The 27,635-nt window shown below is 37.2% G+C and overlaps 1 protein-coding gene across 5 annotated transcripts in view; it reads left to right on the top strand.

The window, feature by feature from the left end:
• ATP11B (ATPase phospholipid transporting 11B (putative)) overlaps window positions 1-27,635 on the top strand; it is a 121,409-nt gene that overhangs the window by 13,992 nt on the left and 79,782 nt on the right. For 3 of the 5 annotated variants that reach the window (XM_006075308.4, XM_006075307.4, XM_006075310.4), the window contains exons 2-8: window positions 9,213-9,329; window positions 18,783-18,872; window positions 20,530-20,610; window positions 23,754-23,861; window positions 24,050-24,178; window positions 24,785-24,888; window positions 27,201-27,248. In XM_006075308.4, the coding sequence (XP_006075370.1) occupies window positions 9,213-9,329; window positions 18,783-18,872; window positions 20,530-20,610; window positions 23,754-23,861; window positions 24,050-24,178; window positions 24,785-24,888; window positions 27,201-27,248 (677 nt within the window). Of the gene's footprint in view, window positions 1-7,777; window positions 7,840-9,212; window positions 9,330-18,782; window positions 18,873-19,411; window positions 20,292-20,529; window positions 20,611-23,753; window positions 23,862-24,049; window positions 24,179-24,784; window positions 24,889-27,200; window positions 27,249-27,635 lie in introns of those variants that run through there. The other 2 variants (XM_025287756.3, XM_006075311.4) reach the window with 2 other exon arrangements.

The following is a 27,635-nucleotide window of genomic DNA, read 5'->3' as shown; positions in this document are numbered from 1 at the left end:
TAGATACAGTTATCAGTCTTTATATAATGCCTTAGACCATGAGTTCCCTCATAATGTTTCCTGTAGATGAAGTTTTCAGTGATCTGGGGCAAAATGAGAAATACCGGGTCAGTGTATCATGCACATGTCTGTTTGTTTGTGCGTCTTTGCTCTAACTTATATATGTCCTTGTTTTTGAGGACTGTGCTTTTAACTTCTTAAAAAAATAGCTTTTTTTAAAAAAATAGTTTTAGATTTTCAGAAAGTTTATGAAAATAATAGAGAATTCCTATACATTTTTCTCACCCAGTTTCTCTTATTGTTAACATCTTACATTACTATGCTACATTTGTTACGCTAATAAACCAGTATTAATACATTGCTATTAATTAAACCCCATACTTTATTGCTAATTTTTATACATGGCGAAATAATCACCACAGGAAGTCTAGTTAGCATCCATCACCACACAAGAGTTACAGAATTTTTCCTTATGAGACCTTTTAAAATCTACACTCATAGCAACTTTTGCGTATACAACATTATTAACTATAGTTCCATGCTGCACATTACATCCTGTAACTTATTTTATAACTAGAAGTTTGTACCTTTTACTTCCTTCACCCATTTTACCCACTCCCCAAGCCCCACCCTGGCAGCCACTCATCTGTTTTCTGTTATTTCTGTATTTATGAGCTTGGGCTTTTTTGTTTTTGGTTTTACATTCCACATATAAGTGAGATCATACAATATTTTGTCTTTTCTGACTGACTTTTTTCACTGAGCATAATGCCCTTAAAACCCATCTGTAGATTTTAAAAGATTTCATTCTTTTTAACAGATGCCATTCTTTTTCATGTTATTGTTTAGAATTTTATGGTTGTCTTTGTAGATTGGCACGTATTTTAAGATATTAAATTTTGAAGGTACTTTGTAAAGGATCAAGTATTCTTGTCTGTGGCCTCAGAATTGTAAACCCACTGCTTCTGATGTACTGAGGAGGACCCAGGAAGCCGTCTTCATTGCCATTGTTGTTTATGATTGTGAGTAGAGAAAGAGGAGCCTTAAAAAGTGTTTGAGAAATCTTAGTAGAAATTTGTTCATTCCTCTGTCTCCAATTTGGACACCACAGTTAGATTTACTAGTTTCACTTGTTATCCAGCCAGTGTTCAATTGTAGGTGTAGGTATAGGTAGATCAAGAAAATTAATTTAGGGTTCTTGGTTACAGAAACCTTAAATTCTCAGTGAAATCTGTAATTTTAAAATTTGATCTAAGCTAAAACTACTTCACAGATTTATTTTTATCAGAAATATCTCTGTGATTCTATACACAGAAATCACCAGTTTTGCAAGTAAGAGACTATCACAGTTAAATTATGGCCAAATAGGAAACTTCTAATCCAGAAAATCTATGGTAAAGTCCCAAATGGGTGAAATTGATACATTTTTAATTGTAGTAAAAATACTTAAAATTTGCCATTTTATCCATTTTTAAATGTACTTAAAATATCCAATTGTGACATTGTTATGCAGCCATCGCCACTGTCTGTCTCCTGAACTGTTTCATGTTTGCAAACTTTATACCCATTAAACATGAGTGCCCTTTTACTCTCCCCTCCACACCTTGAATAAATGCCTGACAAAGTATGAATTTGTCAACTTTTACTCCTTATGTAAGAGGAATCATACAGTTTTGTCCTTTTGTCACAGGCTTAATTTCACTTAGCATAATGTCTTCAAGGTTCTTCCATGTTATAGCATGTGTCCAAATCTCCTTCCTTTTTAAGGCTGAATAATATCCCATTGTACATACCACATTTTGTTTATTCATTTTTATGTCAATGGGCACTTGGTTGTTTCCACCTTTTGGCTATTGTGAATAATGTTGTCATGAACATGAGTTTACAAATATCTATTTGAGTTTTTACACAGAAGTAGAATTGTTGGATCATGTGGATATTCTGTGTTCACTTTTCTGAAGAGTTGCCATATTATTGCCACGGGGCTGCTACAGGTGTATGCTGGAGTAGGGAATTAGGGTTGGGGAGTAACAGAAGAGATAAGCTTCCTGTAAGAGATGAACTTCTTATAGTAAAGTATTTGCAAATGATTTAAGAATTTTAGAGTTAAGCTCAGTTCAGTCACTGTCACATCCAATTCTTTGCGACCCCATGGACTGCAGCATGCCAGGCTTCCCTGTCCATCACTAACTCCCAGAGCTTACTCAAACTCATGTCCATCGTGTCAGTGATGCCAAAGATTACTCTATATTTTGAATCCTGTAGCTGGAAAGCTAGTTCCAACCTACCTCTGCAGTAGGAGCAGTTCTTGGAAGCCCAGACTGGTCTGATGGATGGCAGACTACCTTAAATCCTAAAATGAAAACTATGTAACATGATTCAAAAAGTTGAAATTAAATTATTGTGTTTACATCATAGGCATTAAGTTATTTCCTCTTACTTTGATTTGGGCTGTTAACAGTGTAAAATTATAATACCTTCATATAGATGTATTTTGGGCTTCCCAGGTGGCTCAGTGGTAAAGAATCCGACTGCCAGTGCAGGAGACACAGATTCGATCCCTGAGTTAGAAAGATCCCCTGGAGAAGAAAATGGCAACACACTCCAGTATTCTTGCCCGGGAAATCCCATGAACAGAGAAACCTGGTGGGCTGCAGTCCATGGGTTTGGAAGAGTTAGATACTACTGAGCAACTGAGCACAACACAACATAGATGTTTTTTATTTAAAGCCCATATCCAGGAAACAGTAATTCACTATTAATTTTGTAGATTTGGTAAGGTACATTAAATCATTATTCTCCAGAAGCATCGTTACATTGGAACATATAGGCAACAGAAATCACTTTCTGTCATACAAAGTGTGTGACTGAAATAAAGCTTTTGATCATTTCTTTTAATAACCAGTGCCATTGAAGTTTTGATTCTGAAGCTTCTTTTTATGTTATTTTTCATGGACTTTTTATTTGTTTTGTAGCTTTTTCTTTGTATTTTGGAGGAGACAGATCACATATAAGAATGATTACATGTACAGATTTGATCACTAAGCTCTAAAAATGTTCTCTTAGTTTTGTTAAGGAAGTGTGACATTTAATTACAGGACTGTAGTTTTAGTTTTTTCTTAGCTCTTATTTGTAATGCTTGTATTTTTTATAAAATTTTTGAGATTTTTAAGAATAGTACAGAGGTTGGTATATTTGGTATCAAAATATGTTATGATTCATTTCCAAGTACCGCTTTTTGCCAAAGACCAGCTTCTAAAAATTATAAGCTGTTTTCTGGTTTGGTTTTTCTAGACTTCATGAGTTTGCTGTTACAAAAGAAATCTCTTTGAAATCAGTCCCATGTGTTTTCCATTTTTTCCTTGAATGCCATTGTGGGGCTTTTTTCCATCTTAAGTATTCATCCACTTAAAAATACTTGTGGTTTTTACATATGCTCACAAATCCAGACAAAAAAGAGGTTTTTAATTTCATACTTTCTTAGAATATGAGAGTTTTAATTTTTAAATAAAAATTAAATTTGTGTGCTTCCAAAATCCTATACAGTTGACTCTTGAACAACATGGTTTGAACTGTGCAGGTCCCCTTATGTGTGAATCTTTCAACAGTTAATACTACAGTACTGAATGGCTGATTCAGAGCATGCAGAAGGCCAATTCTGAAGTTACACTCAGAGTTTTGACTGCATGGAGGGTTGGCTCCCCTAACTGCTGAGTTGTTCAAGAGTCAACTGTACTCTACTTTTTAGCAGGTGCAAAAATCAGGATGGCTAGAATAGCATCACTGTATCTCAGTTCCTTTACTCAGGACAAGATGAAGTCAGAGAAGAAAGGAGCAAGCCATCCAAGGTTCAGGGTGTGAGTGGATAGTCTGGGTGGACAACAGAAAGTAATTTGCCAGAGGCTTCTGGACCCTGATGTGTGTGGCCTTAACCTAGTGATTAGGGAGTTCAGATTGTGCAGTACCATAGAATTGCTGATAATGCTTGCTAGAAATAGTATGAAACTATGCTTGAACTTCACACTAACAGTATAGTTATATAATTAATTCTGATAAAAGGTATTTGTTTTGATTTCTGTTAAAGAAATTAGAGGTGTTATTGAAATAAAGATCCTCTGTGTCATTTTTAAAATACAGAATATTGAGGGGGGCAGCTAAGTATAAAAACAAGACCTTAAAGTGGTTCTAGCTTTCTTTATGTCATCAAAATCGGTTGAAAACTATTGTGTCATCAGAAAAATACTTGTTCCCTGGTGGTCTAGTTGTTAGGATTCTGCGCTTTCACTGCTGTGAACCAGGTTCAATCCCTGGTCAGAGGGAACTGAGATCCTGCAGTGTGACCAGAATTAAAAAAAAAAAAATTTAAATGCGTGTATACACAAATTTGCATATAATTTCAGAGACACAGACCTGAAGCCGTGCTCTAAGTCACCTTTCTCATTTTTGGACAGTTTTATTTATTTATTTTATTTAGTTCATGCATACGTGAATTTGTGGCAGAGAAGATGATGTTCATGTATTGAAGTTATAGGTTTAATTTCCATGAGGAACGCCTGCTGCTGCTGCTAAGTCGCTTCAGTTGTGTCCGACTCTATGCGACCCCATAGACGGCAGCCCACCAGGCTCCCCCGTCTCTGGGATTCTCCAGGCAAGAACACTGGAGTGGGTTGCCATTTCCTTCTCCAATGCGTGAAAGTGAAGTCGCTCAGTCGTGTCCGACACTTAGTGACCCCATGGACTGCAGCCTACCAGGCTCCTCCGTCCATGGGATTTTCCAGGCAAGAGTACTGGAGTGGGGTGCCATTGCCTTCTCCGAGAACGCCTAGCTATCCTTATACTATAGTCACAAATATAAAATCTAACTATTTGGTGTGTGTAAAAAAATACACACACATGTATATACATGCCACTGATTATAACAAAATTGAATAAGGTCATTTGAATTAATCACTGGAAAAACAATTCAGAATGCTTAAGTGGGTATTATAGCCTCTTTGGGAATAAGGAAAGACGTGTTATCATTATTTTCCTTTTGGTATTGTCATCTTATATGATTTCCTGAAATATGGTGATACTGAATTTAAAATTCAGTTTAATTTAAAACGGATTTTTGGGACATTTCAATATATCTTCCTGGTAATTGTAGAAATCTCAGGAGTTCCAGTATTTGTGTGTGATCACTGGTTCATTCAGTAGAGAGGGATGGAGAATGATGAGCATTTGCTTCCTGTAAAGAGCATGCATTTATATATAGTATATTCATACTATGAAATATGAGAGGTTGTAGTACTAATATCATAGTATATTTTGGGGTAAGGTCTTGGATTCTTTGTTTTTTGTTTAACTTTAGATGTACATAGTAATAATCTTTGGATTTAGCAAAAAGAATTTTGTATCCGTGGTTCTCAGTCTCAGTTGTCTTGACATCTTAAAGATTTATATCTTTATATAAATTTGCTCAGATTTGCTCTTTTTTCTTTTATCTCAGAAGCTTTACATGCATGGTGTATAACTTAGGGTCTAGGTTAACATGATTACAGAGTGGATACAGAATAAGTATGTTTCATGGAGTCTAGCACTTCAGTTACCTGTGTGTGTCTCTTGTCTTATGTACTGTATAGACAAACTTCTGGTGGACCCTTTTTGAGAAACACAGTCATAGGCTACAGCAGTAGCATTCAGACTGTTCATCTATTTACTGTGTTGGAGCATATTATGATTTGTTTGCATATTTAATAAGTCATATTATCTTTCATGGCTTAACAGGGTGCTTAATCTCAGTAGATAGTTGTTGGTTGAATAAATGGTATACATCTGTAAATGATTATGATATTCCACATAGACCAGTGAGTTCCAACTCTGATTTTGAAACCTGCCTTTTTCTCCCATAAATTATTATAGGGCACAATTATGAAATGTTTAAAAGAAAATTGATGAGGAGAATAAATATGTGCCACAATTTATCCTTAAACTGATTTTGAAATCAGATACATAATGGCACATTCACATCCACAAAGTGTGGTCATCACTTTAAATAGCATAACAGATAAAATAAAACTTCATTTCTTAATGGTGCATACAAATACATATAATTTGCACCATTGTGTGCTAACTGTTTCTAAGATCACACAGTAGATTGTTTAAAAACATGAACAACAGCCATTGAAACCCAAACATAACACTGCTACTATTCTAATGTGCTAAACAAAATATTCCTCTAGGTAATATGGGAATCTCCACTATCCTATGTATGTCTGTACTTAATGGAAATTTTACAGGAATGCCAAGCATGGAAAGGCAGCCATATTATTTAGTAGATTACTAGCTTAAGAGCACTTAAATTATAAAAGTGGATCATTGTAGTTTATGAATACCAAGTTTAATTGATCTCTTAATAACTTCATAGTACTAGTAAATAGCCCTTGACCATCATGAAAAACATGTAAATCTAAGAAAATTTGAATCATTGCTGTTAGAAACAAAAAAGGTCCTGCATTTGGTGATTGCTTTCAACCTGTGAGCGCTTCACTATGGCTCAGACAGTAAAGACTACCTGCAATGCTAGGAGACCTGGGTTTGATCTCTGGGTCGGGAAGATCCCTGGAGAAGGAAAGGGCAACCCACTCCAGTATTCTTGCCTGGAAAATTTCATGGACAGAGGAGCCTGGTGGGCTACAGTCCATGGGGTTGCAAAGAGTCAGACATGACTGAATGACTTTCACTTCAACCTGTCAAGGGTTCCCCGATCAAAGAAGTTTTGAAGATTTACTTGCCATTCTGCAAAAACGGAAATATAGACCAACGGAACAAGATCGAAAACCCAGAAATAAACCCATGTACCTCTGGGTATCTTATTTTTGACAAAGGAGGCAAGAATGTACAATGGGGCAAAGACAGCCCCTTCAATAAGTCGTGCTGGGAAAACTGGACAGCTACATGTAAAAGAATGAAATTAGAACACTTCCTAACACCATACACAAAGATAAAATCAAAATGGAATAAAGACCTAAGTGTAATACCAGAAACTATAAAACTCTTAGAGGAAAATATAGGCAGAATACTCGATGACATAAATCAAACCAAGACCCTCTATAACCTACCTCCTAGAGTAATGGAAATAAAAACAAAAGTAAACAAGTGGGACCTAATTAAACTTGAAAGCTTTGCACAGCAAAAGAAACTATAAGCAAGGTGAAACACAACCCTCAGAATGGGAGAAAATAATAGCAAATAAAACAACTGACAAAGGATTAATTTCCAAAGTATACAAGCAGCTCATACAACTCAATACCACAAAAACAAACAGCCCAATCAAAAAGTGGGATAAAGATCTAAACAAACATTTCTCCAAAGAAGACATACAGATGGCTAACAAACACATGAAAAGATGCATAATATCACTCATTCGTAGAGAAATGCAAATCAAAGCTACAATGAGATTTCACTTCACACCAGTCACAATGGCCCTCATCAAAAAGTCTACAAACAATAAATGCTGAGGAGGGTGTGGAGAAAAGGGAACCATCTTGCACTATTGGTGGGAATATAAATTGATACAGCTACTATGGAAGGATGGTATGTAGAATCCTTAAAAATCTAGGAATAAAACCACCATATAAGCCCCAAGGAAGCCAAAATTGAAAAAGACACATGTGTCCCATTGTTCATTGCAGCACTATTTACAATAGCTAGAACATGGAAGCAACCTAGATGTCCATCAACAGATGAATGGATAAGAAGTTGTTGTACATATACACAGTGGAATATTACTCAGCCATAAAAAGGAATGCATTTGAGTAAGTTCTAAAGAGGTGGATGAACCTGGAGCCTATTATACAGGTAAAGTAAGTCAGAGAAAGATAAATATCATATACTAACACATATATTCAGAATCTAGAAAGATGGTACCAAAGAATTTGTTTGCAGGGCATCAGTGGAGAAACAGAGACCAGAGTTATGAACATGGAGAGAGGGGAGAAGAGGGTGAGATATATGGAGACAGTAACATGGAAACTTACACTGCCATATGTAGAATAGATAGCTAATGGGAATTTGCTGTATGTCTCAGGAAACTCAGACAGGGGCTCTGTATCAACCTAGAGGGGTGGGATGGGAAGGGACATGGGAGGTAGGTTCAAGAGGGAGGGGACATATGTATACCTGTGGCTGATTCATGTTGAGTTTTGACAGAAACAACAAAATTCTGTAAAGCAATTATCCTTCAATTAAAAAATAAATTTTTAAAAAATAAAAAGATTTACTTGCCACTTTGGAAAAGAGTGTAATATTGTAGGAATGAAGTATCAGTATTCTTGTCACCAAGGCAAACCTTTCCACTGGAGATGATTACTAAATGTACCTTAATTGAATGTCTTCTAAATTTGAAGCCAGAATTATAACATATTAATATATCCACATGTGAGAGAGTCGATTGATAATGTAACTAGCATGAAGAAGTAAATGCTTGTATGGAATGAATCTGGGCTATACAGTGCATTTTTAAGTTCTCTGGGAACAAAGCTCTTTGAAACCGAGTTGATCTGCGTGTAAAATAAAATGTAAGCCTTTGTCATCAGACATGGTAGGTGCTGACTAGGCCTTAGCTATGCTGGGCTTCCACATCACTGACTAGGAATCAGAAAAAGACTAGGAAAAGAGAAAAGCAAGGAACTAGGAAAGAGAATAGCAAGGAACCCCAGGAATGAAAGAGAAGGAAAGAAGCCTTCACAAACTTCTGTAGATCTTCTGTATGATTATTCTTTTCTTGTGGTTGCATCTCTGACAAAGAATGGACTATTTTTCATTACCAGAGGTTATTGCCTAGTCAGTTTATATCTAAAGAAAATGTACCTGTTTACTTTGAAAGGGGCTTCCCTGTTGGCCCAGCTGGTAAAAAATCCTCCTGCAATGCAGGAGACCTGGGTTTGATCCCTGGGTTAGAAAGATCCCCTGGAGAAGGGAAAGACTACCCACTCCAGTATTCTGGCCTGGAGAATTCCATGGAGTGTATACTCCATGGGATCACAAAGAGTCGGACAAGAGTGAACAACTTTCACTTTTTTTGAAAGAAAAAGAAATGGCTTAAATAGATTAACCCTATATACAGTTCAAGGCAAGTGATAGGTATAATAGGATCAATTAAAAAGTACCACCAGTAAAGAATCATGACAACTAACTTTTCTGACAATTATTTTTCTTTTGCTTTGCCTTAGGGTTTTGACCCACCACATCAAAGTGACACAAGAACTATTTACATAGCCAACAGGTTTCCTCAGTATGGCCATTATACACCTCAGAAATTTATAGATAACCGGATCATTTCATCTAAGGTAAGAATTAACACTTCTATTATTAAAACTGTGGTTATGTACTGCTTTAAAAAGTGATTTGTTTGTGTAGTATACATTTATATCCTTAAAAATTCAGGGAAATGGTGGCTGGTAGATGTATCTTAACCAAAATTGTGAACTGTAAAATAAAAAGAGTTGCTGGTTCCTAATGTCAGATAGCCAGTATTCCAAAAGGTACCCTTAGTTTAAACTAAGGAAGGAATTAAACTAAGGGAACTAAGGAAGCAATTGAACTAAGGAACTTACTTCTATACCATATGCCAGGCACTGTATTAGGTGGTACTTGTACTATTTAATCCTTACAACAACTTTAATATATGTTTAATGAGTGTTTGTTATACTCATTTTATATCAGTTTCTCCAACTGAAGTGCTGGAAAATAATTTACCCAGGGATGAGTTAGGAGTTTGAACTCAGTTCTGTGTGACTTTAAAGCCTGACTTCCTCTAATTTTATCATTCTTCTATAAACATTTTATAATACAAAAGAACCTACTCATTCTTACGTATTCTTCCTTGTTTCATTTTTTTTTCCTGTGGCATTTTGAAGCTGTCTTAGTCTATTTTGAAGCTGAAGATTATAGAATAATGCTATCATCTGTCATGATGGATATGTTTTCCTTGCTGTCTAATATGATAACCATTAGCCACATAAGGCTGTTTAGACCTTGAAATATAGTATGTAATTGAGGAAGTTAATTTTTAATTTTGATTTATTTTAAATTGTCAATAGCCACATGTGACTAGTGGCTACCTCACTGGACAGTGCAGTTACAGAGGATGTAAGTCAGAAACTGAGGGTAAAGTTCTTTAAGCATTGTTGTTGTTCAGTCACCCAGTCGTGTCTGACTCTTTGCTACCCCATGGAGTGCAGCACTCTAGGCCTCTCTGTCCCTCACCATCTCCCGAAGTTTGCCCAGGTTCATGTCGATTGCATTGGTGATGCCATCCCTCTGTCTCATCCTCTGACACCCTCTTTGCCTTCTGTCCTCAGTCTTTCCCAGCATCGGGAACTTTTCCAATGAGTCAACTGTTCACATCAGATGACCAAAATACTGGAGTTTCAGCTTCAGCATCAGTCCTCCCAAATCAGCAGGGTTTATTTCCCTTAAGATTGACTGGCTTGATCTCCTTGCTGTTCAAGGGACTCTCAGGAGTCCTCCAACACCACAGTTCAAAGGCATCTTTGAGCATGTGTGTTTTTGTTAGTCACTAAGTCGTGTCCACTCTTAGCGAGCCCAGGGACTATAGCCTGCCAGGCTCCTCTGTCCATGGAATTTCCTAGGCAAAAGTGCTGGAGTGGGTTGCCATTTCCTTTTCCAGGGGATCTTCTCGACCTAGGGACAAACCCAAGTCTCCTGCATTGCAGGCAAATTCTTTACCATCTGAGCTACCAGGGAAGTCAGGATAATAGAGGAGCTTTAGATAAATAACATATTTCTTAGTAAGTGATGGAAGAAATAAAAGTCCTTCTTGAAAAAAAATTTTTTAAACACTAGGTATAATACCCTAGTAAAGTAATGCTCAAAATTCTCCAAGCCAGGCTTCAGCAATATGTGAACCGTGAACTTCCTGATGTTCAAGCTGATTTTAGAAAAGGCAGAGGAACCAGAGATCAAATTGCCAACATCCACTGGATCATGGAAAAAGCAAGAGAGTTCCAGAAAAACATCTATTTCTGCTTTATTGACTATGCCAAAGCCTTTGACTGTGTGGATCACAATAAACTGGGGAAAATTCTGAAAGAGATGGGAATACCAGACCACCTGACCTGCTTCTTGAGAAATCTGTATACAGGTCAGGAAGCAACAGTTAGAACTGGACATGGAACAACAGACTGGTTCCAAATAGGAAAAGGAGTACATCAAGGCTGTATATTATCACCCTGCTTATTTAATTTATATGCAGAGTACATCATGAGAAATGCTGGACTGGAAGAAACACAAGCTGGAATCAAGATTGACGGGAGAAATATCAATAACCTCAGATATGCAGATGACACCACCCTTATGGCAGAAAGTGAAGAGGAACTAAAAAGCCTCTTGATGAAAGTGAAAGAGGAGAGTGAAAAAATTAGCTCAACGTTCAGAAAATGAAGATCATGGCATCTGGTCCCATCACTTCATGGGAAATAAATGGGGAAACAGTGGAAACAGTGGCAGACTTTATTTTTCTGGGCTCCAAAATCATTGCAGATGGTGACTGCAGCCATGAAATTAAAAGACGCTTACTCCTTGGAAGGAAAGTTATGACCAACCTAGATAGCATATTCAAAAGCAGAGACATTACTTTGCCAGCAAAGGTTCGTCTAGTCAAGGCTATGGTTTTTCCTGTGGTCATGTATGGATGTGAGAGTTGGACTGTGAAGAAGGCTGAGCGCTGAAGAATTGATGCTTTTGAACTGTGGTGTTGGAGAAGACTCTTGAGAGTCCCTTGGACTGCAAGGAGATCCAACCAGTCCATTCTGAAGGAGATCAGCCCTGGGATTTCTTTGGAGGGAATGATGCCAAGGCTGAAACTCCAGTACTTTGGCCACCTCATGTGAAGAGTTGACTCATTGGAAAAGACTCTGATGCTGAGAGGGATTGGGGGCAGGAGGAGAAGGGGATGACAGAGGATGAGATGGCTGGATGGCATCACTGTCTCGATGGACCTGAGTCTGAGTGAACTCCGGGAGTTGGTGATGGACAGGAAGGCCTGGCGTGCTGCAATTCATGGGGTTGCAAAGAGTTGGACACGACTGAGCGACTGAACTGAACTGATAACTTATATACAATAAAATTCACTAATTTGATGAATTTTGACAAATGTATAGCATATGACCACCATCATTAAGATACAGAATACATTTGTCACTCCAAAAAGTTAGTGGCCATTCTCCCTTCTCTTCACCTCCAACAATTGCAACTGATCTGCTTTCTGTAGTTATAGTTTTGTCTTTCTAGAATGTCATGAACGATGCATACTGTAGGAGTCTTGTGTCTGATTTCTTTTCACTTCACACAGTACTGTTGAGAACGATCTTTGTTGCTGCAAGTGTCAGAATCTGTGTTCATTTCCTTTTTAGTGCATATTAGTTATCACCATAGGTTTGGATAGTTTATGTTCTGAATTTGGGTCATTTTCCTTGGAGGGTTTCACTACTGGTATTTTCCCCGTAAGTTTCCAGTTGCTTTTCTAGCCCTGAGCTCTAAATCTTTGTCGTATTTTGTTGATAAGGGAGTACTTTTCCCTACTCTTTGACTACCATAGCTATGTGAGTTGGATAGTATCTCCAGGCTAAGAAGCTGTTGCTTATAATTCATACACCTTCCATTTGTAGTATTTTTTAAGTTAAACTCTCTTCATGTTTCTATCTATATTTTGGACACATTCCAAAGTTTTAAATAGTTGTTTTAATCTAGTTTTCATAATTCTTATCTGCTAGGAGTTCACTTAAATTGTCTTATCTGCTAGGAGTTCACTTAAATTGAAGAAAGTAGGGAGACCATTCAGGTATGACCTAAATGAAATGCCTAACAATTATACAGTGAAAGTGAGAAATAGATAAGGGACTAGACTTGATAGACAGAGTACCTGATGAACTATGGACAGAGAGTTCGTGACATTGTACAGGAGACAGGGATCAAGACCATCCCCAAGAAAAAGAAATGCAAAAAAGCAAAATGGTTGTCTGAGGAGGCCTTACAAATAGCTGTGAAAAGAAGAGAAGCGAAAAAGCAAAGGAGAAAAGGAAAGATACCCATTTGAATGCAGAGTTCCCAAGAATAACAAGGAGAGATAAGAAAGCCTTCCTCAGTGATCAATGCAAAGAAATAGAGGAAAACAATAGAATGGGAAAGACTAGAGATCTCTTCAAGAAAATTAGAGATACCAAGGGACCATTTCATGCAAAGATGGGCTCGATAAAGTACAGAAATGGTATGGACCTAACAGAAGCAGAAGATATTAAGAAGAGGTGGCAAGAATACACAGAAGAACTATACAAAAAGATCTTCATGACCCAGATAATCATGATGGTGCGATCACTCACTTAGAGCCAGACATCCTGGAGTGTGAAGTCAAGTGGGCCTTAGGAAGCATCACTACGAACAAGGCTAGTGGAGGTGATAGAATTACAGCTGAGTTATTATCAAATCCTAAAAGATGATGCTGTGAAAGTGCTTCACTCAATATGCCAGCAAATTTGGAAAACTCATCAGTGGCCACAGGACTGGAAAAGGTCAGTTTTCATTCCAATCCCAAAGAAAGGCAATGCCAAAGAACGCTCAAATTACTACACAGTTGCACATCTCACACACTAGCAAAGTGATGCTCAAAATTCTCCAAGCCAGGCTTCAACAATACTTGCACTGTGAACTTGCAGATGTTCAAGCTGGTTTTAGAAAAGGCAGAGGAACCAGAGATCAAATTGCCAACATCCGTTGGATCATCAAAAAAGCAAGAGAGTTCCAGAAAAGCATCTATTTCTGATTTATTGACTATCCCAAAGCCTTTGACTGTGTGGATCACAACAAACTGTGGAAAATTCTGAAAGATATGGGAATACCAGACAACCTGATGTGCCTCTTGAGGTATCTGTACACAGGTCAAGAAGCAACAGTTAAAACTGGACGTGGGACAACAGACTGGTTCCAAATAGGAAAAGGAGTACATCAAGCCTGTATGTTGTTACCCTGCTTATTCAACTTATATGCAGAGAACATCATGAGAAACGCTGGGCTGGAAGAAGCACAAGTTGGAATCAAGATTGCTGCAAGGAATATCAATAACCTCAGATATGCAGATGACATCACCCTTATGGCAGAAAGTGAAGAACTAAAGAGCCTCTTGAGGAGAGTGAAAAAGTTGGCTTAAAGCTCAACATGCAGAGCTCTAAGATCATGGCATCTGATCCCATCACTTCATGGCAAATGGATGGGGAAACAGTGGCAGACTTTATTTTTTGGGCTCCAGAATCACTGCAGATGGTGACTGCAGCCATGAAATTAAAAGACGCTTACTCCTTGGAAGGAAAGTTATGACCAACCTAGACAGCATATTAAGAAGCAGAGACATTACTTTGCCAACAAAGTAATTGTCTAGTCAAGGCCATGATTTTTCCAGTAGTCATGTATGGATGTGAGAGTTGGACTATAAAGAAAGCTGAGTGCCAAAGAATTGATGCTTTTGGACTGTGGTGTTGGAGAAGACTCTTGAGAGTCCCTTGGATAGCAAGGAGATTCAACCAGTCCATCCTAAAGGAAATCAGTCCTGAATATTCATTGGAAGAACTGATGTTGAAGCTGAAACTCCAATACTTGGGCCACCTGATGGGAAGAACTGACTCATTTGAAAAGACCCTGACGCTGGGAAAGATTGAAGGTGGCGGGGGTGGGGGCGAAGAGGACGACAGAGGATGAGATGGCTGGATGGCATCACCGACTTAATGGACATGAGTTTGAGTGAACTCCGGGAGTTGGTGATGGACAGGGAGGCCTGGCGTGCTGCAGTCCATGGGGTCACAAAGAGTGAGACAGGACTGAGCAACTGAACTGAGGAGTTCACAGTCTGCTGATACTTGAAACTGAGTTTCCTGGAAAACTTTTGAGATTAAATATATGAATGTTTTGATATTCAGTCAAATGTAGTAGTATTAGGTTTAGTGTTTTTGACCAGGTTTCAGAAATGTAGACTTTTAAATAAATGTTGCCTTTTTTCACGTACATGAAGACTGTCTTTCTCATTACTCCTCTATTATTATTCCACTACTGCTTTTTAAAACTTCCAAACCAGATTACCTGCTATTCCATAAACTCATGTTTAACTTCCCTACCACCTTGCCTTTGCTATGATTTTGTTTTGATAACCTCAGTTTTTAAGAATATAAGTTGTATATTTTTGCAGAGAAAGTAGATTTCATGTTTTTTAACCATATTTCAAGAATGTAGACTTCTTATGTGTGTGTGCATGTTCAGTCACGTCCAATTCTTTGAGACCCTTTGGACTATAGCCCGCCAGGCTTCTCTGCCCATGGGATTTCCCAGGCAAGAATACTGGAGTGGATTGCCGTGGTCTCCTCCAGGGGATCTTCCGGACCCAGGGACTGAATCCGCATCTCCTGCAGTGGCAAGCAGATTCTTTACTGCTGAGCCATCAGGGAAGCCCAGATATTTATATAGGCAGTGTCTGGGAGTTTTTTTGACCATAGTTGAGCCTGGCTTCTCAGTGTTCCCTTTTACTACCTTTCTACTCTCCTATTATTTCCCTAGACTCTTTTCAGACTGCATTATCTTCTCTCCCACAAAGCCGTGAGGAACTTCCCTCTTCTCTGCCTTTGTTCAGTCTTTCTTTCCTTCCTGAAATGTTCTCCGTTTGCCCCCTATTTTCAGCTGTGAGTGGTTCCTCTCTTAAAGCCCATGTTGATTGTGACCTCCTTCATTAAATTTTTCTTTCTTGTTGAATTCTTTGTATATTCCTTCTTTTACTTTATCTTGGACTATAGCTATTGATATAAGTATTGTTCTTAATCCTCTCTATTTAAACTTGTTATCTTTGTTTCTCTTATTATGTAGGTGCCTTGCACATTGTAGATGGAAAATATGCCTTTGTTCATTTTAATTCACTATATAGTAACGTCTTATCATAAATTTAAATTTCCTTCCAAAAGATTTAATTTTATGACCATGGTTTCATTTTCTTACTAATGTCAGACCTTTGAAGGGCAGTGATAAAGTCATATAGGTAATTGTAGAGAAGATACGCTTCTAGTTCATTTTTCTTGACTGTTATTACATAATAATTAAAATAATTTTAAAGCATAATGAATTATTATTTTCCTTAGAAGATTTTCATGTGTTTAAATATTATTGTACTTGAGTGCCTTCTCTGTGTATGACAGGACCAGCACAGAATTTAGACTCAGTCTACTAATGTTTACCTGAAAACAACAATTTCCAACATTTATAAGCTAGCTCATGAGAAGTTTTTGTTTCTTCTCAGTTTTCCATTGTATTATTGAGCTAGCCAAAGAAAACATCCTGAAATTAATTAACTATCTTATTGCTAACTTATATATTTAGTTGCTCTTTTCAAAATTCTGAGAGATAAAATGTATTATCACTATTATGAATCAAATAGATTGATGTAAACTTAGAACATTGTCAAGTTAGTTCTTATAAAGTTTTATACAGTTGATCTGGTGATTAAGAAAGTTGCTGGAAATACTATGACCCTTGTAGGGACAACTGTCTTTTTACTCCAGTTAAGATCAGCTGGTAGTGGTTTGACCCATTGTCTCATGTACACACATGAGCAGTGACCTCTTTTGGTTCCAGGAAGTATCTGCCTCTCTTCTCTCTAGAGTCGTGAACATGGTTCCCAATCTCAGATTCTAGAACCACTGGTGACACTACGACCACCGGAAAATGTTTCAGGTATCCCAGATTAGGACTGAAAATATAATTCACCTAAGAAAGGCTGTTAGGTATTGTCCTATTCTTTATACACCCTTGAGTCAAATAGGCTTTCCTGGGCTCTTCTGGGAACCTAGGCTTATTTATAAAATTGTTCATATGTGAATGTTTCAGGTCTCAAAAAACTGATTAAGGGAATTCCCTGACAGTCCAGTAGTTAGGACTTCTCACTTTCACTGCCGAGAACAAAGGCTCAACCCCTGGTTGGGAAACCAAGATCCTGTAAGCCATACAGCAGGGCCAGAAAAAAGAGAAGAAAAAATTGATTAAGAAGTGAATTTCTGACCTACAGAAATTAGAACCATCTTCCATTGTACCACAGAAAATCTTGAATTAGTCCATAACCAGTAAGGCTTCATTCATTACCTGACACCAGAAGAGTTATGGAAAAAAAGTTTTTTTCCATCAGTGTTTATTTGCCTATTTATGTATTCTGCTAGCGTTTTGATATCTGTGTGCTATAGTGTAAGTGCTGAAGATAGAGCAGTAAATAACTCTTATGTTCCTAGCCCCAGGGATCTTATATTCTGCTAGGTAAATGGACATTGGGTAAAGTAACAATACTGTAAAGTGTTTCCCTATTTTATTTGTAATGGTGTTGTGTGTACTGAGTGGCACAAGTAAAATTTATATGGTGTTACCCTGCCCCCATAATGTAGCATTATAGGCTTATAAACTGATTAATAATATAGCAACAGACACACAGCGATTAGTATGAGCTAGGTTCTGTCCTTGCTGCTGCTGCTAAGTCACTTCAGTCGTGTCTGATTCTGTGCGACCCCATAGACGGCAGCCCACCAGGCTCCCCCGTCCCTGGGATTCTCCAGGCAAGAACACTGGAGTGGGTTGCCATTTCCTTCTCCAGTGCATGAAAGTGTAAAGTGAAAGTGAAGTCGCTCAGTCACGTCTGACTCTTGGCTACCCCATGGACTGCAGCCCACCAGGCTCCTCTGTCCATGGGATTTTCCAGGCAAGAGTACTAGAGTGGGGTGCCGTTGCCTTCTCCGAGATTCTGTCCTTAGCACTATATAAATATATCAGCTCATTTAATCTTTGTAACAACCTATACAGTATGATTGTTATAATTGTCCTCATTTTATAGAGCATAGAATGAAGTATAGAGAGATAAGATCCAAGGTCCTTCGGTGACCATGAATTAGGATTTAGATCTCAGCAGTTGTTAACCTTTTACCATCAATGTTTATAACCATCATACTCGACTATCTCACTGTAAAAATAGACATTGTGACAGATTTTCATGTCCTTTATGAGATTTTCTTCATGGTTATACCAGTGATCACTTAACTAAAGTAATTTTTAATCTTTTTCACATTTCATATCCCATGCTTACCGAGGAGTACTTGAAGAATTATACTGTCTCCTTTGTTTCTGACGAAACCTAAAGAGAATATTTATAAAGTAAACTGAATCCAGTGTTAGCATTTTTATCAACTCCTAATTCATCTTTAAATTTATTTTTTTGGCTGCCCTGGGTCTTAGTTCTGGCACGTGAACTCTTAGTTGCAGCATATGGGTTCTAATTCCCTGACCAGAAATCCAACACAGGTCTCTTGCATTGAAAACGTGGAGTATTAGCCATTGGACCACTAGGGAAGTCCCTTAATTCATCTTTCAACATTAGGTTTAGTTTTGTGTAATCAAAACCCAAAATATTAAAATATTATTTTACATCTGCCATCTCCAACTTCTAAAAAAACTAGGAATTTAATAGCAAAATTGATAGGTTCCTTTATCTCTCTTTTAAAGTTATACTAAAATCACCAATAAATAGTAAAAGGTAAAAAGTAGAATAAAAGCCCTGAAACTCTAAAAACCAGATAGTTTTTGTAGCATCGAGTTACATGAATTTGTGTAAGGGCTTGATATATCTGATGTGTACAAGTTTTCTTATTATTTGTATAAAATACATATTATTTTAAAATATTAACTTATCTTTTTGGTTTTTGTTTTTTTTTTAGTATACTGTGTGGAATTTTGTTCCAAAAAATTTATTTGAACAATTCAGAAGAGTGGCAAACTTTTATTTTCTTATTATATTTTTGGTTCAGGTAAGCTTTATCACTCCATAAATTGTTAAGTTGATAGACATGAATGCTAAACATATATCTTCAAGGAAAAGTTAACATTGCATTCTAAACCGTGTGACTATGGGACCCATTTTTTTTTTCTACACAGCTTCCCCATTGTATTCAGTGAATACAGTAATGTAAATCACATCCAGATGTCTGAAAAATAGCCAGTGAATTTTAAGATCCGCTGTATTTTATTTTATCACTAACGTGTAATAGTGCTGATAATCATAATTAAAGCCAAGAAAATAGCATCATCCTTTCAAATGTTCTGCCTCAGAAAATAAAAACTTTGGCTTTTAATATACAGCACTTGTTTTTGGCACATTTCTGCCTGTGGAACCATCTTTGTACAAAATTAATCTTCCTTTGGTTTTTCTTCTTTTTTAATTTATAGATTTTACTTTTAAAAGTTTTTATTATAATTTCTAAGAATCTCCATGAATATAGATTTTTATCCAGGAGGCCATTTTCTTAACTTAAATCATTGTAAGCTCTTTAGTTTTTAGTTTTTCACATTGTGCCTTTTTTCCCCTAATATCAGAATATCAAGAGAACAGTATGAAACTTGAGTATAAACCAAGATTTAGAATTAGTGATTGTCATTTTCCTTCAAAGAGGTTTTTCTTTTCTGATGATACGTTAGCAGTCTCTTTCAGTGTGGCACTGAATTTTTTTTATAAACTCTGAACTTTTCTCTCCATAGAATCTGGACCTTCAAAAGAAAAAAAACTTGTGAAGTAGTCACCTTAAAGCTTGAGGAAGCTTTTCTTTAATTGCATCCCTTTGTGAGCGGAAAAGGATCTTCTGGGTTTTTTGTTTGTTTTTTAATCAGTAGACCATCAGCTTGTTTAGTCAGAAAAAACGAGAAATTTACACTTATTACATACAAGTAACATGCATTTGTGAAATTACTGCCTAAGATCAGGAATTCAGCCTGTCTGTGGAATAGAACAAACTTAATTGGCCTAACCAAAGTAAACCAATATTAATAAATTATTAGACCCCTGTTCTAATAACCAAATATAATTACTGCAAATATTTCTTCTAAAGCAGTTTATTGAAACATCAGTTGTATGATTTAGATAATTGCAGCGTCGTTTGTTTTCCAAGTTGTACCCCTCTGGCTCTACTAGCTGTAACAAAATCACTTGTAGAAGGAAACCGTTTCCCTAGTCCCATTTCTTGTTTTCTCTCCAGTGTGAGTTTATTCTGGATCCCAGAATAAAAATTGACAGATTTTTTTTTTTTTTAGCATTTCTCTGGATGGGCAAAGAAATGTGAATTGAAATTCTGAATAGCTGTAGCTCCCCTCCAAGACAAATACTGAGGAAGACCTTAAGTACTCTATGTGTTAAGAAAGCAGAGAAACTGAGTCCACTCTAGCAATATTTGTGGGTATGCAATAGATTTAGATAGTCTACTAACCCCATATAATGGCTAACAGAGTGTACTTGTGAAACTGTGAAGTAAACTACATTCACTGCATAATCTCTCTCAAGTTACTTTTTCATCTGAACTATGATACATATTTTGTATGTTTTCAGATTTCCCAATAATTATAAGATTCTAGATGTTAATAGTGATATGTACAATATAAAATATAATACTCTGCATTCTTTGTTTTTTAATGCAGCTTATGATTGATACACCTACCAGTCCAGTTACCAGTGGACTTCCATTGTTCTTTGTAATAACAGTTACTGCCATAAAGCAGGTATGAAATATTTTCTGTTGCTTGCTTTCTTCCCAAGTCATTCAGAAGTTTTCTCCTCCAAAGTAAGATTTATTGTTGCGAAAGTAATTTTCATAAGAAAGCAAATTTAGGGCTTTCCTGGTGGCTCAGAGATAAAGAATCCACCTGCCAAATCAGGAGACACGGGGTCAATTCCTGATCCGGGAAGGTCCCACATGCCATGGGGCAACTAAGCTTGTGTATCACAAATTCTAAGCCTGTGCTCTAGAGCCTAGGAATCACAACTGCTGAAGCCTGACTGCCCTAGAGCTTGTGCTCTGCAATAGGAGAAGCCACCGCAGTGAGAAGCCCATGCACTAGAGAGTAGCCCCTGCTCCCTGCAACTAGAGAAAAGCCCACACAGCAGTGAAAGACCCAGCACAGCCACAAAATAAATAAAATTATAAAAAGAAAAAGAGCGCAAATTTGTTTGATTCTGCATATGGTAAAAATTAAACTGAGGTAAGCCACTCTTATGAGGTACTTGGTGACTGATGGGATGATTACAATTATTAAAGTATGTTGTTCCTTTAACATACCTAAGAAGTATCCAAAAGCAAGCATTTTGTATGTACAAACCAAGTTATGTGTGAAACAGATTGTTACAATCATCTTTGTAGAGTTTGGTGGTATTTAAAGGATATATAATTCAAAGGAAGGGGATATGTTTAGGAGTGAAGCATGTACTTCTGGCATGAAATTTTTGAATAAAAATTGTATAGTGCTTTCCTACTTTTTACAACTTTCTCTGTGAAATTGATTTTTATGTAAAGTTGTACTCTAAGGGAATAGCTTCAACTAGATCTGATTTGATATTAAAATCTAGGTGTAGAAAAACAGTATTATTGGATAAACATGACAAGAAATTTTAAAAATCCCTAGAAACGTCATGTTTATATAGCTACCACTTCTCAAAATATCTGCTCCCTTCCTCTTGAAAGAGTTAATTTGAATTTTCATGTGCCAGTTTGATGTTTTCATTTTGTAAGATTTAAGGATAAGGTTTAAATTGACATATAAACAAAATTGGCACACATTTTATAATTCTGAGATGTAGTTTATTTATTACTTATTTGATAAAGGTAAGGGAAGTCTATAAATTAACAGTTAATCTAGCGTGTCTGAATAGCATGCTACTGGAGAAGGCATGGCACCCCACTCCAGTACTCTTGCCTGGAGAATCCCATGGATGGAGGAGCCTGGTAGGCTGTGGTCCATGGGGTCTTGAAGAGTCTGACACGACTGAGCGACTTCGCTTTCACTTTTCACCTTCACGCATTGGAGAAGGAAATGGCAACCCACTCCAGTGTTCTTGCCTGGAGAATCCCAGGGACGCTGGAGCCTGGTGGGCTGCTGTCTGTGGGGTCGCAGAGTCGGACACGACTGAAGCGACTTAGCAGCAGCAGCAGCTGTAAGTTTGATTTCCCTTTATTCACTGGTCTGTTGGAGACTGCTGCTGCTGCTGCTAAGTCACTTCAGTCGTGTCCGACTCTGTGCGACCCCATAGACAGCAGCCCACCAGGCTCCCCCATCCCTGGGATTCTCCAGGCAAGAACACTGGAGTGGGTTGCCATTTCCTTCTCCAGTGCATGAAAGTGTAAAGTGAAAGTGAAGTCGCTCAGTCACGTCTGACTCTTGGCTACCCCATGGACTGCAGCCTTCCAGGCTCCTCCGTCCATGGGATTTTCCAGGCAAGAGTACTGGAGTGGGGTGCCATTGCCTTCTCCACTGTTGGAGACTAGGATTTAAGTCAGTAAGCATCCAGATCACTTAATACAATTACATATTCATTTGGTTTTTTAGATGTCATTTATTGCATCAAAGTAACAAATATTTGTCCCTTGGACTTCTTTTTTATATATAATTTCTTCTTTGGTGATTTCATCAAGTCTAGTGGGTCTAAATTTACATGTATCCTGAAACTATGCTCTGAACCTCAGACACACACAGAAAACAATTTGTGCTTGCAAATACAACTATTTCCTCTTGGACACCTTAAGCGTTTCCTGACCTCTGTGTCACTGTCTCATTCACTACTCTGGTCTTTTTGCTTATATCATTTCTCATTCACTACCTATTCTGTTGAATAAATGCTTGTTTTAGGTTGTCTGTCATCTTCATTTGAATGTTTAGTTCTCTGAGGGCAGATACTTTGTTTTATATTATCAGTTTGTTACCAGTGACCAGAACAAGGTTATGCACATATTTGACATGAAATAAATATTTGATAGATGAATAGATGAATGAATGAACCTCTTGAATATTTTTAAGAAAGTGTTAAATGTTGAAATACTTCTTTCCTTGGTTTCCCAGTATAAATTTAGCCAAATAAAGAGTGGATTTAGTTGGAATATGATGCTGTAACTAAGTTGAAAAGATGTTGGTGAATTTATAATATATCTTCCAAAGGAGTGAGTTTAATATAATAATAATAACTTACAACATGTCTCTTTCCAAAGTGAGTCATTTGTCAAAATGGGAGACATTGGAAATGCAGCAGATTTTAAGGATAACATCATCAGTTTAGTTTTGAAATGTTTAATGTTATTTATGAGACATCAAAATGGAAATATTAAGAATGCATTTGGATATTTAAGTTTATTAGAGTCTGGAAATACAGGCTGGAGATAGAAATTTCAGAAGTTTTTGAAGACACAGGGTTGAAGAAATCGGGTAGTAGGAAGTAAGAGAAGGGTGAAAAAAGGGCCCTTTAAGATGATATAGAAGGAGCCTCCCATAGTAAACTGAGAAGAAGTAACTGAAGAGGTACTATGAAAACCAGGAACATGTGTGTGATGAAAACCAAGTGAAGAGAGTGTTTCTAGTAGTAATGAATGCCAAAGTAGTCTAACATGGTTCTAATGAATGAAATGTTTGGGGGAAATTATGTTTCCCTTTCTCATTTGATAAAAAGTATCTCTGGGGAAGGGAATGGCAATCCACTCCAGTACTCTTGCCTGGAGAATTCCATGGACAGAGACACCTGGCAGGCGAGTCGGACACAGCTGAGCGACCAACACACACACACACATCTTCTAATTACACAACTGAGTGACCAACACACACACACACACATCTTCTAATTATACTAAGAGGGGCTTTTTTTATTCTTTTGATGCTTACAGGGTTATGAAGATTGGCTAAGACATATCTCAGATAATGAAGTAAATGGAGCTCCTGTTTATGTTGTTCGAAGTGGTGGCCTTGTAACAACTAGATCAAAAAACATTCGGGTATGCATTTAATAAATAATAGAAATCAATTATATATTAAAAGCAAAAATTCTAATCTGATTATATTTTAGTTAAAGTCTGCTTTCCTACATTAAAATATTGCAGTAGACCACTTGTTTAGAACGCAATAAAAATAAGTCCTGCCTTTTAAAATCTGTATATTCACTTTTCCCCCAAATTCTTCATAGGTGGGTGATATTGTTCGAGTAGCCAAAAATGAAATTTTCCCTGCAGATTTGGTGCTTCTGTCCTCAGATCGACTTGATGGTTCTTGTCACGTTACAACTGCTAGTTTGGATGGAGAAACTAACCTGAAGGTTTGTACATGTGTATGTTTGAGTGTGGCTCTTAGTGAACAAAACATCTCTGGATTATAGTGATATTTTCCTTTGGTTAAGGTAATAAAGTTTGACCTGATAAAGGAGAAATGTTTTAAATTACTATTAATTACTTCATGAAAGTATACATTTTACTTCAAGGTTAGCCTCACATGGTTTAAGCAAGTTAAGAAAAGTAAAAAGTGCTTTGGAGAAACTATAATCTTTCAATATACTGGTGCTTTTTTAAATAGCGGCACATTTAAATTTTTCTCAATTTTCAAAGTACAATCAAAGATTTTACTTGATTCACTTTTTTCTACCTATTAAATGTATTTGCAGTAAACTTTGAGCAGTGATAACTATTAACACACTTACAGACTTAATTTCCTTGTATGCAAATGCCCTTTGTAGACCGATAGTCACAGTAGCTCTTTTTACTGCTTGTTACTTTACATTCTTCTTTCTCTTCTCTTCTGCCATCTAGCTTAGTGATCTCAAGTACAGAATGCTATGATTTCATTTGTAAAAGAGATTTGAAATAAATGATGTCTAAGGTCCCATTTAGATCTCAAAACTATGGGCTTTAACTTTTCTTTTTTTCAGACACATGTGGCAGTTCCAGAAACAGCAGTATTACAGACAGTTGCCAATTTGGACACTCTTATAGCTGTGGTAGAATGTCAGCAACCAGAAGCGGACTTGTACAGGTATGATGTGATAGTCACCATATTCATCTTAAGTCTGTTTACAGATCTCATTTTTTACAGTTATAAACATGCAATGAAATAGCTGTTTGAAAACATCATTGGGGGGAGCAAGGCGGGAAATCAATTAAATGTGGGCAAAGCTAAAAGCAGAATTTGGCAGAATTCTAAGCTGAAGTATTAAAAGCTGTGCTTTTATTCACATGTTTCTCCCTATTATCTTCTACTTTGGTGTGAACTGGCTTTATAACAATAGCAGTAAACATTATAACAATAGTAGTTATGAGGGAAATAAAGTTATTTCCTTAGAAGAAAATAATCTAATGGTGTGTGTGTATATATATATGCACTCAGGCACATGTGTATATGTGCTCCATGAAGGGCCATGTCTTTGTGTTCGTTAGGAACTAACTCATTTTAAAACTGTAAGTCATCTTTCAGTGAGCTATATGCTAATTATTGCCATCTATGAAATGGAAACAACTTTCATTATTAAAAACTTCCATGAGAAAACTACTCATTTTTACTCAAAAACGGGTAAGAGTAACAATCACAACCACATTATAAAAATTGACCTCAGCTTTTTGTCATTCTCTGCATTTGTTGGCTTAAGATGTTATCATTAGTCATTGGCTTTTTCAGATCTCTTACATATCTTTGCTCTGGATCCATATATTTATAATGGAATTTTCTCTATGTGGTATAAAAATGTTACATTTTCATCAAAAACAAAAACAATGTGGAATTTTCCACTTAACTATAAAAATTTGAAGTTCTGTGCATTTAAATTATAAGATAGATTTAACTGTGAAGAATTCAGTGCTTTGAGTTCTATATTGCTGTTATTTCTAAGTCTCAGAAAAGGATGAATTATAAAAAGATTGTTGAAAACTAGAAAATGATGCAGCATTAAGAAAGCATAAGATTAATAATGAGATCAAATGTGACTAATGCTTTGAGTGGTTTTGCCTTATTTGAAAAATGGGGAGAAAGTTTAAAAAAGCTTTTTAAAATAAGAAATACAACATTTTATTGTCACCACTGGGAGCACCTGACCCCCAGGTCTGCTCTTAATCAGAATACATGATTTATAGCCAAATGTCAAGTCATCTTTGAACTTGTATGCCTATCCCCAACCAGGGTTCTATTCCCAGGCCCAACATACTCCTTGAGTGTCAGAGCTGTGGATAATTGCATAAAAATTACAGTATTCTGCCTTAGGAGGCTGCAAAACAGAATGGAGAAGGAGAGTGGCAAATTCAAGAAAGCCATAGGCAGAGTCCAAGCAGTAGTTTTTAGAGGGCAAGAAAGGCCCAGGATGTCAGTAGTCACAAGGGGAACGAGATACTGAGGTCACAATCTGTTGGAGAATGAAGGATGGGAGAGGCCTGGGCTGGGAAGCAGTCCTGGTCCAGAAGGGGTCAGCCAGAGTTAGAAACCCTGGAGGCTGTGAATCAAAACGCAGTGCATCAGGGGACTCTGACACGAAGGAGTTGGACAGCTGGTCAGAATGAAGAAGGTGACAGCATCACCCATGACCTGTAGCAGCAGCAGAAGCAGGGTGAGGTTTCCCTCACTCATGGGCCCAAAGACTAAGTAGCACGTGGATGAGGGTCATGTTGTCACACTCCATGGAGGCACTGTCGTCACTCTCATTCTGGTGCACTGTCACCGGCCAGAGGCTCTCTGCTACTCGTTATGGTAGAGCAGCCCCATGACAGTAGGAAAAAAAGGCATAAAGTTAAAGGAAAAGACATAATCGTCCCAGTAATCACCTTCCAGCTCCACTAGGAGGTTGAAGACAATGATGGAAGCAGAAATGACTAGCAACTGGCAAGCCTCTAGGCCATTAATTCCTGCTACAATTTTGATGGCAAAAGTGGGTGAAATAAACCATGAGGAGAGCTAGTGAGACAGCTGTGGGCAGCAACAACAGCTTATGGCACCAGCACATATTTGTACATCATCTGCAAAGCCCAGGAAAAGCATGCAGGGGATGGCAGGGAGTGCACTGCATGGTGGGGGAAGGCTTTAAACTGCTCCTCCACAAATGGAACGGGATGAAGCAGAAGAGCATGAGAGGGAAAACAGCACCACTGATCACTCCCTGAGAATCTAAGAATACTAATTTTTTAAAGCTTAGTGACTGATTTACCTTTGTAATTTCTAGTATGAATATTGGATCATCCATACATGCAAAAGACTGGTTTTGTTTCATGTATAAGAATAGTACCAAAACTTTCTTGAAATTTTCCGCCTATTGATGTCATAAATGTAATATTCGTTTTTTTGTAACATGATGAATTCTTTGATAGATTCATGGGACGAATGACAATAACTCAACAAATGGAAGAAATTGTAAGGTAAGAATAAATTTGCATTATCCAATCACTTTTAAGTGAAAATTGTTTCGGGGAGGGACTAAACTCAAGTTAAAGGGAGATTAGATAAGTAAGCAATGGGATCATGAAAAAGAGTTGAAAACATTTAACGTTTCATCTTCTAGCAAATTTCCAGCAGCAGCAAATGAGATGAGGATGAAGCAAATACCGTGAAATAACATTAAAATAAGTTAGTAAGATTATTGGTGTACTAGTATTTCTTTGTCTAATAATATTAGGTAGTATTAATAATATGAGATAATAACATAAAGGAAACAGTGGTTCCTGTTCACATTCTTCTTACACATCTAAACTACCACCACCTAAGTCTAGAATACAAAAAATGTCTTATGGTCTTCACTTCAAAAT

Source organism: Bubalus bubalis, chromosome 1, assembly GCF_019923935.1.
Source record: "Bubalus bubalis isolate 160015118507 breed Murrah chromosome 1, NDDB_SH_1, whole genome shotgun sequence".
Classification (NCBI taxonomy): Eukaryota; Metazoa; Chordata; class Mammalia; order Artiodactyla; family Bovidae; genus Bubalus; species Bubalus bubalis.
This window is presented reverse-complemented; position numbering and strand designations above follow the sequence as displayed.